The 21,715-nt window shown below is 38.6% G+C and overlaps 1 protein-coding gene across 8 annotated transcripts in view; it reads right to left on the reverse strand.

The window, feature by feature from the left end:
- Nucleotides 1-21,715, reverse strand: part of Oatp74D (Organic anion transporting polypeptide 74D) — a 132,996-nt gene that overhangs the window by 31,584 nt on the left and 79,697 nt on the right. For all 8 annotated transcript variants that reach the window (XR_016138321.1, XR_016138322.1, XM_089072556.1 and 5 more), the window contains 6 exons: nt 11,885-12,371; nt 11,172-11,548; nt 9,005-9,225; nt 8,473-8,613; nt 6,420-6,542; nt 422-586 (listed from right to left, as the gene is read on the reverse strand). Coding sequence is in view for 6 of the 8 variants with exons in the window: in XM_089072556.1 (XP_088928682.1) it covers nt 422-586; nt 6,420-6,542; nt 8,473-8,613; nt 9,005-9,225; nt 11,172-11,548; nt 11,885-12,205 (1,348 nt within the window). In the remaining 2 variants the exon portion in view is untranslated. The remainder of the gene's footprint in view (nt 1-421; nt 587-6,419; nt 6,543-8,472; nt 8,614-9,004; nt 9,226-11,171; nt 11,549-11,884; nt 12,372-21,715) is intronic.

Genomic DNA, 21,715 nt, shown 5'->3' on the forward strand with positions numbered 1-21,715 from the left:
ACCGATATAAAACGTCGCGGTAAATTTTACACGTTTTCTTAAGTCACGTACGTAGAGCGTTCGCGATAATGACAAATAATTCAGTTTGATTGGCCGGTAGATTTTGTCGCGACTTCCTGCATAACAGGCCAAGTGAGAAAATAATTTTCTTTTCTTTTTTTTTTTTTTTTTTCGTTTCGTGAACGAAATGACACGACCGTTCTGACGTTTACGTCAAATTATTCACTTTGCGTCGTAATCGCGACGGACATCCGGCGACGAAATCTTGCGACGTCGCCCGTCCGATCTTTCGGGAACGATGTGTCGTCGCTGTTACTCCGAACACGATTCATCTCTTACGGTGTGCATTAGTAATAATATAATCGAGAATGCGTTTTGAGGTTTCCGGGTCCCGCTCGCGTATTTCACCCGCGATAATTACCTGAGATCATGTTTGCATGATGGGCCGGCAAGCGAAATTGGCTTTCGATGTACTTTGGCAGGAAGGTGTAGATACCGGCAATCGGCAAGATGTGCAACACACTACTCGCTGTTCTGAACATGAGAATATCGTTGTTCAAAAGCCTTTTTACAGCATTCGGGAAATCTGTAACGATAAATATTCCAAATATCAGTACGAGAATGCGTACATGTGAAAATTAATCTCGAATCAACTCGTAAGATTTCACTGTATTTATTATTAGTTCTTGACAATGTCGATTTCCGACTCAGGAGGAGCCAAGAGAAAATTGCTAACAAGCAATTACATTGTCGCGTAATAAAGAAATACTTATCCACGATTAAAATGTTTAAAATTTTTTTCTCTTTTTATCTTTGTCGCTCTATCTATGTCGCTGTGTCAAAATCTATCATTTGACAGCGAAATCGCAGTCATTAAAATTTTAATGGACCTCACAATTTTCGTCGAAGTTCAAAAGATTTAAAGAGATATGAAATTATCTCAATTAGACAAATGAGGCTGAAATCGGAGGCTTTAGATCACCGCGTTAACGTGCGACGGACACGCGGGTCATCGACTCGAGGTGTTACACGTTTCATGGGCGAAGGTTACGCAGGGCTTAGCGATAGTCCTAGTCGCGATCCGGCTCTGCAGATGCATCTCTCGCGTCGAGCGAGAGATGCACACGCGTGGCCACGGTTATCTCTTATTGGTCCCGGTCTCGCCTGATCTCTCTGTCCCTTCGAGCCAGCCGTGCAGCAGCCGTATATACTCATCCTCTGCGAATCTGACAGAGTTGCCGGGTCTACCGATCCGCCGTATATTTACGAGCTCGATTACGAGGGGCGAGCTAATTAGCCGGCAATCGAGTCTCTCCTCCTTTTCGCGTCCTCCTTCGAGAGGATGCGAAGGGGTTCGAAGATGGTCGAGGGTGGTGGGAACAGGATGGAGGGAGAGATCGCGCCGAAAAAAGGAGAAAGGGACGAGGCCTCCTCTCTTCGTGCTGTACGATTCTGCGTTGTAAAACGGCCGAGCGTCGCTCGCGGGCTATTCCATGAGACTCGAGCATCGACGACGACGACGACGACGACGACGACGACTAAGTTTACTGGTAGTTAGTTCGTCGAATCAATGTAACGTATCGGTGAAGATCGATGTGTCGCGTGGACTTTTACACACGCTCCTACTCCCAGACGGAGGTACATCGCTCGGCCGACCGAACGTATTGACCCATTGAAAACGTATAGACCTGTTCCTTCAGAAGCTATAGTTCGCCAGCACTCTCTAGTTCTCTGGCGATTAAGAGAACGATATTGCGATCTAAATGTACAGAATTATTCTTCAAACACGGCAAATGCATTTATCCATCTTCCAATATGATTTAATGAGAAAACGTCATCAAATATCATCTTCTGTTTTCGATAAATAGCAAAAATCGCATAATGGGAAACGCATTTCTCTAAACGTACTATATTTAATAAAACAAAAACAACATTTTAATATTAATATTCCATTTTATCAAATATAAAATTATGAGATGTATTAAATTTTAGAAGTAATAAGTTCTTTCTAATATATTTGGAAAGTTTAAAAAAAAAAATATATGTATACAGCAAAATAATAATTTCGATAAAAAATCAGCTTTAAAATTTCTTTTTTTTTTATTATCCACAATAAAATAGAAAAATATCATGAGAAAAATATTGTTGGAATTTAAAAATCTTTTTATCCAATAATTAAAAATATCAAATAACAATTCGGGAATATTTTAAGCTGTACGCGACACATTTTTACTTTCCAAATAATTTATAAAATATTCATTAAAACAAAAATAAGTGGCTTAAAAAATCCTATTGTAATTTTAATAAAAAGAGCAAATTAAATTGCAAATTAATTAATCGCACGTTGAGTTAATTACTTCGCAATTTATTCAAATTTGTTCAAAGAGAAGCCGAATAAATGTCTTCAGTCTCTTTCTGTGCTGGGGACTGTGTTAATTTATCTACTCGAACGAGTCAAGCGTCTTTTTCGCACGATACTGTAGAAAGTGTATAGTATATGCGTAACCTTGTGCGTGCAAACGTGCAGCTGTATGCCTAGGACTGCCTAGGAGTCTTCTAGGCGCCCGTGAGAGACCAGCTAGGAGAGGCCAGTCGTGGCAACTCCGCATAGGGACGTCCCACAGACCATGAGTAGACAAACGTGACTAACATTACGCTTCGAGTATTATCGCGCGCGTATAAGAGTGCCCTTTAAAGGTTCGAACGTGAGATGCCGCCGATTGCCGTCGTGTATATTTAAAAATATATCTGTTCGCGTTGCGGACAAACGTTTCGCTTCATCGATTTTGCAACCGCGAACTTCATTAAGTTGGCAATTAACACGCGGGAGACACGGGTAAATTGATGGGATCGGTGAAAGGGCGTATAGATTCATATAGATATGTATAAACGTTACGCGTTTCATGATTCCGCTCATCAAATTTAACAATTGTACGATATAGTTAAGTGCAACAATTCAGCCCGATTGAAATATCTATTCTCGCAGGCCCAATCAGTGAGAGTCAAATATTATGTAGGATGTAAATATGTAATAGGACGGCTAAATTGTATCTTCTCAAACTGATCTGAATTGTGAATTCGACATATCTAGCGTTTGTTTTTATTTTACAAGTATAGTGATATATAAATTTACGACTTTTCGACATCACACGCCTTTCGTGGGATTGTGTAAGCGATCTGCTCGCGTCGTCGCAACTGCGCGCCTAAAACATCCGCGCTCAAAAATAAAGTACGCCTAAAAACACGACGCTAAAATATTCGTTATAAATATGCAGAGGTATGGAAACTCGCTTTAAACAAAATACCAGCGTGTCCGGCAATAAATAAAACATTAGAAGAGACGCGGGTTAAAAGTTAGACATTAAAAAGGCTCGCACGTAGGCGATCCGCCGAATTAAGCGCGACGGTGTTGGTAATGCCGGCTCGTAGTCGAACTCACGTACGTAGGGCGACCGAGAGAGAGGCGAAAAAGAGAGGAAGAGAGCGAGAGGAACACGGAACACGAAAAAAAAAAAAAGAGAGAGAGAGAGAGAGAGAGAGGAGGAGGAAGAAGGAGAAAAAAAAGAAAAAAAAAGAAGCGGAGTGAGAGACACACGCACGCGTTAGTCCGTGTGCACGCGCAAAACGTACGCGCGTGCGTGTCCACCATCGCCTCTATGCACGACGCGTGACCGTGAACTTGCCCCACCTCGTGCACGAGTCGGTCAGTCATTATTATTAACGCACACACGCAGAGAGTGGCGGCGGCGGTGGCGTGTGCGCTCCCGACGCGCTACACGCACGCAACACACGCGGGCGCGTTTACACGCGAACGCACGCGTGAACGCACCATCCTCGCGCGAGGGTATGTTAAAGGAGCACCCGACGATTTCAGGACTTTCGATGTCCGGTCGACTTACAAGTTTTTCGCTTAGCTAACATGGTAATCTCGTGATAACCGAGAAGAAGCTTCTCGAAAATTATTCGGAAATTTTTCGGGGGAATCGTATCGTATAAAAAAATGCGCTATTTAGCCTCTCGGTATTATTATATATAGAAATGTATTCTGTATTTTTTTCCCCCCCCTCAGTATCCCCTTTTTTCATTCACATTATAAAAAGCTGTATGTAATTTTTGAAATTTCTCATCGATGAGCAATTGTACGAATAAATATATAATTTAAAAAAAATTATCGCAGAGTAGAATTTTATTTTCGAGATGAAAATTTAATTACAAAAGGATCTGATTTGTAATTGCAAAAAATTACATATTATATACTCAAATTAAAATCACATCAAAAAAGATTAGAAACACTTTTATTTTTAATTTTCTTTGACATACTTTTAGGATAGTCTTCCCGATGTAATATTCAGATTTAATTAATAATATTTGCAATCTCAGTACAGCGACTGTACGGTGATAATATAAAAGCGCATTAATTTGACGATGTGTTAGGTTTTCGTTAATACACCTTGGACACAGCATAAGAGAAATCAGAGGATTAAACAGGTCAAGGTGATTGGATCGCAAACGAAGCATGAAACACCGTCTTCAAAGAGGCACTTCTGGCAGTGCAAGTTCAGGTCCCTGGAAACAGCGGTACGAAGAAAAAAAAAAAAGCCGGCAAAAGCGCAGAAATCTAATCAGGGACGAGGCTGATTATTCACGGTCACCGAATTTCGCGAGAGAATCGCTCGAGGAAAGACGATTCTCCACGGAGAGAGAGCCTAATCGCGCGCCTAACTTCTTTAATTTTTTTCTTTTTTTCTTTTTTTCTTTTTTTTCTTTTTTTTTTTTACAGGCGTGTCGAAACCTGTAAATCTCGGCGCGAGTCGTACTTTCCCGATTGGACTCGCATATATTAGAGGCAGAGGCGATACCGATTTTCTCCGGTCAGCGCCTAGATTCGCCATTGACCTTGGACCGTCGGTAGCTTCAAAGATCGTCCGATCGTTCCTTCGTTCCTTCTTTTATGCGCATACCGATAGAGCCGTAAGAATGCATTATGCGTTGCCGCGCGACAGCGACGAGACCAATATCGTGACCTCGCGCGAGATATCGATGCAGCAGCGGATGTGACATAGCGATTCATCGCGTCTTGATAGTCGCTGGAGAACGGAGGGCGATTCGAATGCGTGGGTTGTTATAAATTAAGCGTATATCCTAATTTGATGAAGACGAAGTTGTAAGTGTTGATATCGATCTTTTAATATCTAGAGGTAAATGTTAATGTAACAGATAAACATTCTTTCTCGCATGATTTGTCGCTTTCGTAAATCTTTGTCGCATTTTGTAAATAATCCTCGTATATTTTTATTTGATTTTTTTCTAATCGGCAGTAGAATAAAAGTTATTTAATGTACAAAAATTAAATTAATAAGTCAAAAGAAAATGGACTAACGAAAACTATTATTCGAATAATCATCACGATGTCGATGTTTGATTACCTTGATGCGCAATATAAATATATGTACAAGAGAAAGCATTATTCAAACCGTAGGCGAAATCGCTCGCTTGTGAGCTCCCGATTAACTTACGAAGAGCACATTGTCTCCGGCTTCTATTTGCATTCTCGTTAGCCTTCGATCTGCGGCGCTATGGCAAGTGGCAGGCGTGCAGAATTTCGCCTTTCGTCGCAAACCTTTCTGCACGCGAGCGAAAACATTTACCATTAATATGAAAACATCATTAGCAATTGCGCGAAAACTCCAAAGTATCCGTTTTTATATGCCATATTCATATTATTTATATATGAATATTATATATATATATATATATATATATATATATATATATATCGCAAATAGGATGTGAATATATAAAATGATCACAAAATGAACTTTGTACTTTCGATCGATATAAAGTATAACAATTGAGCATTTGAAAAGGTAACATTCGCATCTAATTGAAAAAGAAAATATTGTGCTACCCCAAATATTTATACATTTTTCAAACTGCTCAAATACATTCTAGACGTTTAATTAATTTTCAATTTTCGATTTATTCGACAGCGATTTTTTGTGATAGCGATTCGCCAGCACGAATCATCACCAACGCGTCGAGATACTGTAATCGTGCAGATTGCAATTACAGAAAGAAAGACAGAAAACACGGCCGAATGCAGTGACATATACAGACTCGGACTAAATTTACATGTGCGCGCAACGAGGATAAATTGATATCACGGCGAAATGGGCAATGTACTCCGTGTCCGTTATCCTTCTCGCTCTCGAGAGATCTCCTTTCTCTCCTCGAGAGAGAATCGTTTGCACGGGAAATCGCGAAACGGAAAGAGATAATAAGAGAAAGAGAGATGAGAACTGCCGCAAAGCAGCTTACGGTGAGCCATAAAAACAGATTAAGTTGGCAGGAGATCCGATGCCGCGATTAGCCTGACGAAAGAGAACAGAGACATTTCCGAAGGATAAATCAGGACTTACCTCGCAAACTGGGCTTTTTGGAGTCTGCTCGTCGGGGAGGAGTTCTACTCGCGGGCAGCCGGGTTGGAAAAGCGAACATTGCAAGACTCACCAGAATTAACATAGCTGAGATTAACACTAATCCTGAAACATTATATAAAAAATTAAGAGTCAAAGAGACTCGTTTTCACAATTTTTAAAAATAAAGTAATTAATAACAAGCCTTGCGGTAAAAAATTTTACGAACGTGATAAGACACACTGATTATCTAGACAAATTGAATTGTCGTGTAATAACGTCTGCTATCGATTATCTGCGCAAACATTTATATAAATATGTACAATGGCTGTACATATATACATTTATATAAATATACAAATTATACTTATATGACTATATATAAATGTATAAAGAATCTTTACTTATATTTAAGTCAAAATGTGTAAAACTTTTTAGTTTCTGTCTTTCATTATTGTTTAAAGTAACAAAGATATTTTAAATAGAAAAAGTTCATAGATTATGTATATATGATGTAAATTTACATTTAAGATATAAGTACATGTTACATTTTACACACACACACACACACACACACACACACCACACCACACACACACACACACACCACACACACACACACACACACACACACACACACACACACACACACACACACACACACACACACACATACACACACACACACACACGTAACTACTTACTTTAAATGTGGTGTTTTTGTAAAGTTAATATGGAAGGATTTTATTTTGTTATTTAAATTAGCCATAAGTTCTAATAGGTTTTCTTCTAGAATTGCCTTGGAGCCTTGAAGAAGAGGTGTCCATCTATATGTACGTTCATTTATTCGTAAAATGATTTCTGTTTGATGCCATTTATACTTGCAAAGTATACTTCTAATTGTTGTTATTGGCATTCTGAAGTGACGAGCAATATCGTATTCTGATTTCTTTTCTACATGATACAATTTCAAAATATACAGTTTCATTATATTTTTCGTATCTCTGTCATGCATCACCACTTGGAGAAGTCTGCAGAAGCTGTTTGAATCTTGCATCTTTACACTTTTACTGTAACTGTTACATTTGCTTACTGACACAATATCTTCTTTGGAATGGTTTGTTATCTGTACTGTGTGTGAGAGTCATCTTGTGTTTATCTCGCACTTCTTATAATATACAAATAGATGATACAAGTATTTATTATTACAAATGTCCGTATCAAATTTTATACGTTTCTTACTAATATTTTCATATTTTTATTTGCGAATATCAAAATTTTATCTATGTATAATCTATGTATAATCTAATTTTAGACATTTGAAAGTAAATCCAGCGATATAATAAATCATATCAATAATTAGAAATAAACAAATTTATTAATAATTGTTCATTACCTGTGTTAAAATTAGCCACTGAACAAAAATCTTTCATATATATCATTAATATTTGGATAATCGATGTCCAGATAATCAGTATGCATTATTCTATAATTATATAATTATTATAATTAATTAATGTTACATATTACATATTGCAATAATAAATAGAAAAGAATCGTATATGTTATAACGGTACGATTAACTAATATTTAAAAAAATACATTTGATATTTCTATCAAAACAAACGAAAAAAATTCGATTGTAGAAAATTGCAAATTTAAAAATTAATTGTAGATTTAATATTAGTTGCCATAAATAAGAAATTATAATTATGTCGTTGAGCATAACTTTCGAAGCGAAAACAAGGACAAGAGATCATTTGAAACCCGATTATGACACGCTCTCGCGACATAATTCTGACGACATAATTTAAATGATGAAGGTTAAATGATTTTTAGAGAGAACCGAATCTTTTTATGTTTCCACATTAAATTTAAGATTAAATGCTTTTTGAAAAATTCCAATAAGTCAATAAGTCAATTATATTATATCGTTATTATAAAACTCAAAACAAAACGAATAAAATATTTGTATTACGTTACTCTTAGATTTACTTCTTTAGACTTATTCTTTAAATTAATTATTATTTCTAATTTTGGTTCTATTTGAGCTTACCCAGCCACCAAGCGCCGACCCATCGTGGATCCGTTGGTGTAATTTGTGGATTCTTTGACAAATTCGCATAGACCATTGTGCAGAAAGAACCTAAGATGAAACCTAATGCTGGACCAAGAATCCGTACTCCAATGGTAATCGCTGTTACATAAAATGAAATAATTTTTTTTAATTTCAAATATCTATAACATAATGCATGTCTGAATAATTTGTTTTGTCATTTAGAGAAATAGATCTTTTAATTTTAATTAAACTAAAAACTAATTTAAAAAAAACTAATGCAATATAAAGTAATAATTTTATTTTAGAGAAAGAAAGAGAAAGAGAGAGAGAGAGAGAGAGAGAGAGAGAGGAATTTCTAGATTTTAGAATTTAATGAATATAAATATTCAAATATTATAAGTGAGTCAATCACATGAACAAATTCAATTGTTAAAAGAAAAAAATTAAAATGTATAATCTATTATGAATAAAAAAAGGAAAAAAAGATTAAAATTATAATTCGATTTTGCAAATTAATAAGAAAACTTACCGAAATACAAGGGGCTCTCTCTGCTAGCCACGTTGTCATCGATGAACGGTATACCCAGGGTGTAAACTGCTGTTTGACCCATTCCTACTCCGAGTAACGATATAAAAAATATCGCAAGCACCACCATGGTTATTTTACCCTGTATTCTTTGCTCTGTGAGAAAATCACCCTCGCAATATTCCACGGAATCGATTTGTGGTGCGGTCGTCGATATATTCCATCTTCAAAAGACAAAAGTATAATAAAATCAATTATAGCATTATTTTATTGCAAGAAATAAATATTTTCAGTCAAAAAAGCCAATTATTAATCAAGTATTTTTAATTCATAATTTATATTTATTTTAACATATCAATATACATAAAATTGAATAAAGAATTAAAATTATGAATAAAATTAAAATAGAAAAAAAAAAACATAATGCAGTCAGGTATGTAAATAAAAACGAGTACCACAATTAATTCCTTATTAAACGGTGAGAAACGAACTGAATCAAACAATATGTTGTGCAAAGCAGTAGATGAGTAGTCATGAAAGAAAGTCCGATGTATAGGCGTAATTGTTGAAAGCAAGAAATAAAATGTATAAGAACAGATAGAACAATGTACAGTAAATTGATTAAGTAAGATATAATTGTAAGGAAAGCCTCTTATTCCGTTCGAAACATCGATTTGCGTTAAGATACTCAAATCTTTTTAACCTCGATGGACACACTTTCATTATGTAACAGCAATTAGCAGAATTACTACATAGTGCGTAGACATGCCTTCGGAAGAACGAAGCCCATTATTATAATTAACGCTGTCAAGAAATGTTATCGATCAAACTTTCTTGCTTATTAATCAAATACGTTATCATTTTCCATCTCGTGAAAATTGATCTCCTTCGAGCACTTCGACAATACGTCATCGATGTCGTACAGCGTAAAATTGATGACTAATCTTCATCTTTTCATCAAGAAACTAATTTGATAAAAATGAAAAAAAAAAAAAAAAATTTTTTTCTGAATTAATTTTACAATTTTCATGTGCATCTTTCCTCGAGCCATTTAAATATAAAATACATTATTAAATTATATATTTTTATAAACATAAGACATACATATAAATATAAAATATACTAAATCATATATTTTTATGAAATATAAGACATTTATTATTTTCAAAGAAAAAAATAGTAATCTTTCTTTCGGAGAATATATTCTAATCCTTTAATGTTTTCTATTCCTGAAGCTACTTTTAACAGAATAGAACTTTTACTCGAAAACATTTAACTCGGCTACAAAGTCCTTATGATAACGTGAAGCGCGCAATTCGTTTTTCATTACTTGCCTTCGGATTATAAACTGCCAGACGCTTCTCGTCCCGCAGAAATACGATGAACCGGTTCTTGTATAATACGAGTCTGAGGCAAAACTGCATACCTATTACTTTGGCGGTATTCCACTTCACATTGTGTATTTATCACAGCAAACAATTATTGTATCTCGCTCGAAACGATAACACAGCTAATCGTTTGCACGCCGCCTTGTTTTTCCGCGAGATATTGTAATAACGCGATCATAAATTTTCCTCAATCATATTATAAATGCTTCTCCATTCTCGATTTCCACAAGTAAACGAGCAAGTTGTTTGTTAAGCGAGAAATAAATCAAAAATATGGATCATTATAGAAATCACCGTTAAACCGGATTAAAATATTCAATCTATATAATAGCTACATTTATCTTCTTAATATTAATTAAATTAACGAGTTGACCCATTTTGTTGACTATCTACCTATCATTTATATATCAATTTATTGGGTGTGAAATATTCCTTTTTTATTTCTAAATTAATACTAAAATCAAAATCTATACATTATGAAAATAAGCAAATTCCTCTTATTAAATTAATGAGAGGATTGATCAATCTAATCTAATGGTTGCTGATAATGCTAAAAAAATTCGATTTTTTGTCTGTACTTGCTTTAATTGCTATTAATAAATCCTAATTCTCTTTGTTTTTGATGATTCACGACTGTCGAGTTAGCTATTACTTAATCACGAGGGTAAAAGCTAATGAAGACATCTCTCTTCATTATGATGAATCGTCGGAAGGCGTCACTCATTAAGAATTTAGAAATAGAAGAGGATAACCTGAAGGAGAGTTATGACAGCAGCACTCACCCGTCCAACGTGCCGTTCCTTTCCTGGAACCTGCAGAGATTCGCCGGTATCGGGTCGGTGCTGTTGGGCCCACGGCCCTCGGCGCCAGGCTCGACACCGCTGAACAGCATCTCGTTCTGAAGAATCAGCTGTTCGCCGAAGATAAAGTGGGGTATCGAGCAGGTGAACGAGCTCACGGCGAAGAGGATCATGCCCCAGGCTATCCACTTGGGCCGATGACCTTGGCCGCCATAGTATGTCAGTAACAGAGAGGACCCGATCTGACCGATCTCCGTGGCCGACATGATAATGCCCGTCGTCTTCGATTGGATTTGGAAGAGCTTCTCTATTGTCGTGATGACGGAGACAAAATACGTATAGTACATGCCCTGCAGCACCTGTAGAAAATTAAAGTAGAAAAATAAAGACTTACGCCGGCATATCGAGATGGACTTCGCTGTAAAATTCTTGCAATAAAATTGTTTGTCAAGAAATATCTATTCTTTGCTCTTTTGCTCTTCAATCTCTTAGCATTACCGTCCAAAATTACCGTAGTCCTTTTTTTTATCTTTTTACTTTTAGTTTTTACTTTTCTCATTTCCTTGTCTCTATAAAATTATTCTTAAAGAAATACGAGTGAGTTTCGAGAGTATAATTAAATTATCCCTGGCTGCTGATTACATAAAATTTTTATAAATTTTATCTTCTCAAAAGGCTATAAAATTTGTACTTGCCCAAGTAAGACAGAAGGTCACCAAGAAGGCTTGCTTCGTGGCGAAGTACTGCAGCCAACGAGGCCTGAAAGGACCCCATCCGCAAGACACGTCAGCGTCGTCAAACTCCGTGTGAAGACTGCTCGACCTTTCATCGACGATCAAAGTGCCGTTTTCGGCACCGCCGATTCCGCCATGCAACTTTCCATTCGGTATAGAACCGTTGTTATTGTGCTGTTTATCGCCACATATCAACCCGTTCCCGTTCGTCATCTTCGGCGGGATGATCGTGAGCGCTTCCACGTTGCCGTTCGACAAGATCTGCGTGTCCTCGCCCGCCATTATTCTCCCCTCACTTTTTCAGCGTATGCGCAATTAACTGGTTGCTTTTTCCTCTTCCGTCTTTCGCACCCTCGCAAATTCTAACCGAAATTCTTCCTCGTCGGAAGAAACCTTTCGTAGAAGAAATCTTTCCGCTTAGAATCGCACTCACGTCTGGATAGGCAATCTGCAATCAAAAGAAAAATCTCATTTATATAATGTATCGATAAGACTATAGTTAATTTTATAACTAACTTTGGTTGTTGATGAAAGACTAAAATAATTATGAGATTGAAATGTACGAATGTAGAAATCAAAATTTTTAGAAGATAAAAGATTGAACAAAGTTCAAATCGAGTTGACTTTTCTATTTCTTGTAGAGAGAGAGAGAGAGAGAGAGAGAGAGAGAGAGAGTTTTTAAAAATGGAAAAAATTCAACCCACGTCACCTCATTGGAAATAAATTTTGATTAGAGAAAAGTGGTGCTTTTGGAAATGTAAAATATACTTTCACTTATTGTTGCATTGTCTTGTATTATATTCGTTATTGCATTGGTTGCAGTATTGGTGAACATGACACATTTTTAATTTATGCATCTCGCTGCATTATTTCCGCATTATAATTGCGAATGTGCATACCATCCGACGTGTCCCCGAAAAATCTCCCTTTGTTCCGCGAATGCGAACGCAACTTTCAGGACTTTGCGTCCAATAGTAGTATTTAATCTCTCTTACACGAGAAAAAGGTTCACGAAAACCGTCGTCGTCTCCCTTTCTTCGCGTATTTATTTGTAACGGCAAACAAATAATACTCTCAAGAGTTACACGGAAAGCCGCCAGTCGAAAGAGCGCGTTCGCTCGTAAGCGCGAGTAACATTGTTCGGACCAACTTACGGCGTATAAATTGTGGAACTTTACGACACCAGACTCCGCACCCCGGTCTCAGCCGGATTGTATTATATGGAATTAGTTCGCCGTTGACGTAACACATTCGAACAATCGCCTTACGAAATCTTCGGGCGGTCGCGCGCACTCGGCGAATAAAGCGTGGCGCGCATTAAGGGAGAAAAAAAAAAAAAAAAAAGGACTGAAAAGAATCACGCGCGAGAGCAAACGTGAAAGCTGCTCTCCGATTTAATCCGTTCGTCATCGTACGGTGTAGAACGCGCATATCAATTCTACCTCCAGGAATCCACCAAAGTAAGTCTGATGTCTAGGTCATGGGCGTAACGAGAAAATAATCTTTCCAGATGCAAGAAATTTATTTTAACGGTGCATTAAAATTACGTGGACGTGTGATAAAAGTAACGCATACTCCGTTCCGAAGATTTCCACTAGGAAGCTGTTCCCAACCAAGTCAGTTATTCACTCGTATAAATGTAAAAACTTACATTGTGATGTACTTTCTCGTTTCCCAATGTACCGATTTCTTTGCGTGCTATTGCATTTTTCACAAATATTTTAAGATTAAAAAAAAAAAAAATAAATAAGAATTCCCAGGAATTTCCAAACGCTACTGATCATCAATTACCTCTTTGCCCAATTAGGACTTCCCCCCAAAAAAAAAAAACGATCATTTGCGCGTACATGCGGTTAAAGTCGCATCTCTGAAACAGCGGCATCTCGAAATTTGGGCAACGAGACGATTCTCCCAAAAGTTTGGGTCTGCCCGCAATGGCAGCCAAACCCTCCGCCACTGCGCCTTTTTCGTTTCCCATCGATCGGACCGGCCGAACCGGCCACTCCATTAGAGGTGAACTCCTTTCTCTCGCGGTCGACAGGCGGAATAAGCCGCCTGAGACACCCTGTAGCCGGCGTCCTCTCACTTTCATCGGTGCCCGACTTTCCTCATTTCCCTCGCGTTCCATTCCACGGGCTATCGCACCGGTGCGGTTTTCACTGACAGCGCGAGTAGGAGTCTGTGCACTAGAACGCCACTATCGCTGAATATGTGTGTGACGGCGAAGAGACACGAGACTCACTTTCGCTTCGGGATTTCTTCGCAGTTACGCGCCGACTTACGCGCTCGAAAATACTCGGCCGCGACGCAAACTCGCTCGTAAATCAAGACCACGAGCACCGGCAATTAAATTCTACGAAACTTTAAGGGGAGTTACGTAAGAGATTTAGCCGCGTGGTTTATCTCTCGAAGTGTGAAAAAGACACCCCCCCCCCGCGAGTGTATTTTCCAAAGGTGCCCTCCCGAATGCGATCTCCGTTGAAATTGAATTTATTTGAAAACGGAGTTCAAGTCGAACGTAAGCTTATTTCCTAACGTCAACGCGTAATTTTTTAAATTTATAATCGCAATTCTTGATATTGAATACAAAATGTCAAAAGCAGAACGATAATTATGATAGTAAAAACAAGTATTTTGGTCAAACACATGAGATTTTTTTGATTGTGAAATAATATGACTTGATCATCTCTGTATCAAGATAATAAAATGTTTTCACAAGCATTATCTTTATTACCTTATTATCTTAATACTAAAGTAATCAAATCATTATTTCAAAATAAAAGAAGCATATTTGATATATCTGACATCTATCTGATATCTATAACATCTAGTCTGCTCTGATTCCAAATTTTATAAAAAAAAAAAAATTAACAAATCAGGAGGGCAAAATGTTTCACGAAATTAGTAGACATTGCTATTTTTAGTCACAGAATTTGCGAATACTCGTCGTGATTTACCAGTGACGCTGAATAAACAGCGCGGAAAATTGCAGAACATCGTCGCCCGTATTAGCGAGAGCAGATTTTATATCATCGTTAATGGCTTAACGGCTGTATGGTGGCTGACCCCTAAAATCCTGTCTAAGAATACGAATCTGTTTACGGTACTATGATGCCGTTTCTATGCGCCATTGACCCTATAACATTCGCCATTCACCAGCATGCACCACCGTGCGTGCATGAAAATTAAGATAAAGTTTGCGGCCCTCTTGAAAACAGACGCAGATCTGGCGCCTGAATTACCTCTCGTTATCAACCCATATCAGATATTTAATCTTGTTGAGACAATTAATCTCCATCTACATTATCAAAAATCAAAGAAATTTATATATATTTATAATATCTTTATCATCCATATTTTTAATACGCGAATTTTAGAGCGAGCCCCTCGAGCTTTAATTTATTATTTGACAAATTTGATAATGAAAAATTGTATTGCGAATTAATAATTAACACACAATTACACATAACTGATATCTGCATATCTCAATTAAGATTGTATCGCGACCGCTACATTGATTTCTCTCTCTGAAAACGCCGTCTGACTTTCTTCTTTCGGCAGCCAAGGAGGTCGTCGAAAATTGTGTTATTTTTATCTTCGTGCTGTGCTTTTCTCGCGGCAAGAGCCGGGCATCGAAGTTACAATCTCGCAACGAGAACGAAATCGAAAGGATCGAAGCGCCGACCGACTCTCTCGTCGTCTCGAACGCTCGGTTGGTCGGCTGCGATGGCGAAATTCTGCGAGAGCGCGTTTTTGTCGATCGTAAATCCTTTTCGGACAAGTCGTCGGCCTCTACCCCTTTCCCGCCTCCCCCATCCTCTCATCCCGAGTGAAAATCTTCTACAGAACCAGCTCCGACCCGCAAATATCTCCCGAATGAATCAGTCGTAGGAATCAAACCAGAGAGTCGGATTAGCGATTCCAGTCGCTAAAAATGATCCTACGCTTTTTTGCAGTTTTTATTCAAGAAAAACAAATTTACAAAAAAGAAATGATAATGATATATTGTTTCTTAACGAAAAAGTGGTGAACCGTCTGGAAGCTGCTGCGATTCTAATTTACCTTTTTTTTTTGTTCTTATAAAAATTCCATAAATCAACGAATATTTTATCTATTATTTATATATTTGCATATATCGCGACATTAAAATTAGCTACCACAAATCATAATAATATGATTGATAAAAACACGATACTACAGCATAACGAAATCTAATTTTGTTTTTAATTCTCTTTTTTTTTTTCTAAATTAAAATTATCATGGATTTTAATTTATTACGCATAACATTACGCACAACGTTACTACGCAGCGACGGAAATATGAAATAAAATTCCGACAAATATAGCGTTCTTTACACTTTCAAATAACTACACGCTACACGGTGTGTCCTCCAGAACGTCGGCGTCAGTCATTCACACCGCGCCACGCCGGGCGGCCTCCGTATGAAAACGTGACTTTGTCTACGATTCCGTCGAGCGGCGTGGAAACCAGGTGCGGTTTCCACTCGGCTCCGAGGAAGAAATTTCCGGTAATAAATTGTCGCCGGTATGTCGCCCGTAGGCTTGAATGGAGACTCAAATATCTTCGTAATCGAAGCCCAGAGAAGCCCACGTACATACGTTCGTGCGCGCTCGCGTATGTCGAGAGGATAAAGACGTCTTGCGGAAGACGGTAATGGAGTGTCATCGATCGCGATCGTCGGTCTCGCGGAACCCGAGAAGAAAGGGGTGGAGCACGCATCCGGGGCATTTCCGGAGTGTCGGGGGAGCCACGGATAGAGATTCGATCGAGCTGAATCGAAAGGGCGAAGGGCGCGACGTGATCCGTGACGTGCGTGGGTGAGGTACCCCCCCTCCCTCCCCTCTCCCTCCACTCCTCTCCTACCCCGGCGTGTTATGGAATGCTCGCTCGGAATAATTTACGTTAACGACGTTTTAACTGCACTTCCGACAGCGTCCGGCGGGGCATTAAAATATCGGCGGCAGCGAGAGCGAGCGGCAAACTCCCGCGCCGCTGCAACTCCATTTTTCCCTGCCGCGCCGCACCGCACCGGTCAGTATGCGTATGCACACCGACACGCGCCGCACACGCGCTGCACGTGGCCGCGCGTGTTGGTAAACACACACGCGTGGGACACGTGCGTCTCTAACTCTGTCTCTCTCTCTCTCTCTTTCTCGTTCGCGCGCTCTCTCTTTCTCCCTCTGTTGGGTTCCAACGTTGCGCCGCGCCGCGCCGCGCCGCGCGGCGGCTGGAAAGAGACTTGGTCTAGGTCGCCTTTCACTGTCCTACTGACGTGGTCTCGTGGTTAGTTGGTTAGTTAGCCTATTCTGCTTAGACTACACCTCAATGCCAGCGTGTAGCACGTTGTCATACAGAGCGGTTCAAAAGAAACCGCTTGTTAAAGGCGGCAGCACGGCCGAGAACCAGTGAGTACCGGATATTAAAGGGTGAATCGACATGTTCGATTGAATCAACTCGAGAACTTGCCAGTTCGCTCAAAATACAATGTTGCATCTGAAGAACGAATTGCGAATTTTAATTCATTTAAATTAATTAATTCGTGTCTCATTCGCGCGTTCATTCTTGGATCATTAGATGAATTAATAGATAAATAAGATCTTTTATAAATCTTTAACGGAGTATTATTAATTCATTTCTTTCACTTTATCGTTAATTAATTTTTCATAAATTTTTCATAAATTTTTACATGATTATTATGTAAGAAAGAATTATCATCACAAATATCTGAATGGATTAATATTTAAGTGAAATTTGATATCAAAGACTACAAAGTTTGTTTCAAGCATACAACTAGATTTTAAAATCTAACATTTTCTACATTTTCATCGGAAAAGTAATCGTTATTAATATCGTTATTAGAGATAAACCCGACATTCTGCTGAAGGCAAAAATTACTATTTAAAGCGTTAGCACGCAGTTACGTGCAGTTACGCACCAGCCGCAACGCTGCAGCTATAATCATTTACTGGAAAAAAAAAAAAAAAAAAAAAAAAGAGAGAGAGAGAGAAAAAAAATCACCGTTCTTATGCTTGTAAGTTGTCCGTTTCGTAATTTGTTAATCGCGCCTTTAATTCGCGCTTATGCGATCAAATGAATCGTACACGATAATATCAGCGTGTCGAATGATCAAATTTATTAAACCATTTAATTCGAAACGGGAGGCGAGACCGGCCCGTGTTAAATTAAGTCGATAATTTATTGCTTATAACGCGCGAATGTGACAGTCAATCTCTCTCGCGAGCTGACGATATCGGAAAGATTTCCAGATTGCGCAACGAGCGTTTCGACATTTTTTTATTTATTCCCTTATTATTTCTGCAAATCTTCGATCGGAGATTTATAATAAACAGTTCAATCAAGATTCAAGGATTTATAAATATTTTTCTTCAATTCGTACATTCACACATTTTCACAGTCTCCTTCTCTCTTTGTAAATTTTTCCGATTGATATTTATTATTGAAATCTTAATCCGTAGGAGATGTCGCTATTTCCCATTAACAGCCATAATTTGTTTGGCTGTTGTGACACGCGTTGCATCTTGCATTTCGCCATAGGCGGAGGAGAACGAATTATGCGGGCGACGATCTCGAATGGATTATGGAGTAAACCACGCTGCAACTGTGCGTTACATTGATAAACTCGTGTATAAACAGGCCCCTACGGTGGTGCACGTTCGCGATAAAAAGCGGAGAACCATCTGTCAAGTTCACTCGGCGCACTCGTCCCGAGTCGATGTCGCGTATTTTCAAAAAATTTCCATAGTTCCCTAGACTGAGTGCCCCGCAACAACGTTGTAACGAGCTGTCACAACGCGCAAAAAGAGGCGATTAATCTCGTTTTCTCTCGACGATGAAATCTCGACGGTGGAATAGTATCGAACGCACACGGCGAAGCTCGTTTCTAAATTGCGAACTATTCTACGCTCTACGTAACTGACATTGTACATAAAAATTTTTCAAATTGTCAATTACATGAAAAGTTATTGAGAAAAAATTGTGCTAAAAAAAAGTAATATTATGAGCGTTATTCTATATTACGTTAACTTCGAGCGAATTCTCAGTTAAAAAGAAAATCCCAGATTAAAAGCCTAAGTTAAAAATACACGATGTAGGAGATAGAGATAAATTATTCTTTATCTACCGTATCGTATCGCAAATACTGTTATCGTTACCGAGTATTTCTATAGAATCGGGTTCATCGCCATAATAACATTTAGAAAATGTCCACGCCCTTCTTGCCATAAATTCAACGCTATCTCAGTGATCTCGTTTCATATCGCCGTAATAAAATTATAAGTTTGCGCATTTTCTGAAGCGCCACGTAAGTGCACTCGCACCAAGTGCGATAGATCGACGCGATGGACTCGAGGCAGTTATCCGAAAGCAAATCGTCAAGACAAAACGATCGAGTTTCCCTTTCTCTCACCCTTTTTTTCTTTTTCTTTTTGAAATCGCAATCGCGGATCGCGCGCGGCCGCGCAATTTCGAAATGAGCGTCGACGGTGACTTTCGAACCGCGCCGTGTCCAGCGGAACGTCATCCACGCGAGAAGTGTTGCAACCCCTGAATCGCCGTTACGGCATGCGATAACCGCCCTTCGGGGGAAATGCACTCCGCGGATCGGATCGTATCGCTCCGATGGGCACGATATCTGATCTCGGAGCGCCCCCGCCACCGCGAAAACCGTGGAAAGTGAATACCTGAAGTCTCGACATCGCGGCCGGACATTTCGAAGACAAGAAATCGAATGCGGTTTCGACGCAAACATTTCACGCAAAACTTCGAGGAAATCGCCGGATCCACGAATGTATCGCCGCTCATTTAACGCATATGAAAAATATTCGACATTCGAATGTTTTACTCAGGTAACTTAAAATCGTCTAGAGATATGTAAAATAAAGATCAGATAAGATAAATTACATTTAAATTTATCTTAAGTATGAAAAAGATGATTTAAATTTAAATTTATCTAAAAGATAAAATTGTGTAAAATTTATTTGATAATATCGCTATTAAGCAGAGCATAGAATACAAAAACAATATTTTTATAAAACTTTTACTATTTATCGCATAACTTAAGCGAAGATGGGAAACGTAATTAATGCAGTTCTTGACATAAATATTGTAAATATTCTAAAGAAGAAAGCACATAGCATTAAAATATATCATTTGTCAACCAAAAAAGTGTTACGAAAGCCAGAAGGAATTTCGAAAACAATGCAATAATGCCTACCTCCGCAGCGAGAAACTAGTTGGGTAGATAACGAGTTGGATGTTTATATCCAGAAGAAAGAACCAGGTTAACGTTTCTTCTGACTCGTCGAACGTAACAATTGGAATATTAAACGTTTGTCCGACTTTGTCTCTTGGAGCACGCGAGGCTTGTGTTGTTACAGAAACAAACGGCAAGAAAACTCGTAATCGCGCGAGCGAAGGAAGATGAAAGTAGCGCATTCACGCGAGCGTGCCCACGATCTCTATTAAATCACAGCATTGTTGGGAGAGCTGAAAGTAGCGAAAGTAATTTCTCGCTTTGCGCGCGGAGCGGAATAGCGGAGAATCCCGATTCCCCCCCCCCCCCGCTCTATTGTAGAAAGCGACGCGAAAGAAAGGGAACGTATTCTCTTTCTCCCCCCCCTTCTCTCCCCGCATCGCGCTCGTGAATATCATCTGCCACCGGCTTCCTGGGAATCGTGTATAACGCGGTGAATATTAATTACAATTCAATAACTCCGCTTGCGGCGATCTCGGGGATCTCAGAGGTCTTCTTTCGAATTTAGAAGAGCGGAATATTGTGATTGTAAGGCGTACGCGGCCGGTATGGAGTAATATCGCTATCGCTGTTCTCGTTTTGCAAATTAAATCCTTACGATTCTCGCAATAATTATAATTCGCCCACTTCTCCACGTTCATATCGTATCTCCCATGAGTTGTGCTACGGCAGAGCCGTGTTACGCATCGATTGTCACTTTGCGTGCGCAAAGGCGTCGCGTAAAAATTAACACGAGTTGTTATTTACGTAAAAAAAATAAGATACTCGCGTAAATGAGATTATATGAGTGTTAATGAAAGAAAGATATTTTATAAAATAATATTACTTTGATGATTGCTTGTAAAACTTTTGCTTTTATTTTACAAACATAGCGTTTTATTTTTAAAAAACAAAAAAACCTAAACCTAATGATACGTATATCTTTGTACCAATTAAAAATTCTTCCTCTCAATCCAATGCGTTATTATTTACGTAAAAAAATAAGATATCCGCGTAAACGAGATGCGCTAGAAATGATACGCATACAGAAAAGTATTTTTGTATTTACCGTACAGACGAAACGCAACCATCTCGGTTGCATAAAGAATGAACGTGCGAACGGACCACAACAATGGCGATGTGTCAGGTCGTTCGTTGCTCTCCCATGAGATGATAAAACTACGAGAAACTGACGACAGATATATTCGAGATGTTGTCAGTGCATCGCGCGGCATCCCTCGTGGCCGTACGATACACGTTGCCTGGATGTTTTTACGAGTTTTGCAACGAAGAACTTTCGTACTTTTCTGCCATTTCGTCGATGTCAAAAGGTGCGAGCTTTGCCGTTTTCATGATATATTTACCGGCCAGAGTCATCGTACTCTCTCGTATATCGCATTATGGTTTCCTTTTAGCGCCCAGAGAGCAGAGAGTTTCATATATTCGTACGTGATTAAATTAATTATTTTGTATTATTATTTATAATTAATAATTCCTATCTGCCTATGTCTTCGTTCTAC

The sequence above is a fragment of the Pogonomyrmex barbatus genome, unplaced genomic scaffold (assembly GCF_055798465.1).
Source record: "Pogonomyrmex barbatus isolate J1 unplaced genomic scaffold, ASM5579846v1 scaffold13, whole genome shotgun sequence".
Taxonomy (NCBI): Eukaryota; Metazoa; Arthropoda; class Insecta; order Hymenoptera; family Formicidae; genus Pogonomyrmex; species Pogonomyrmex barbatus.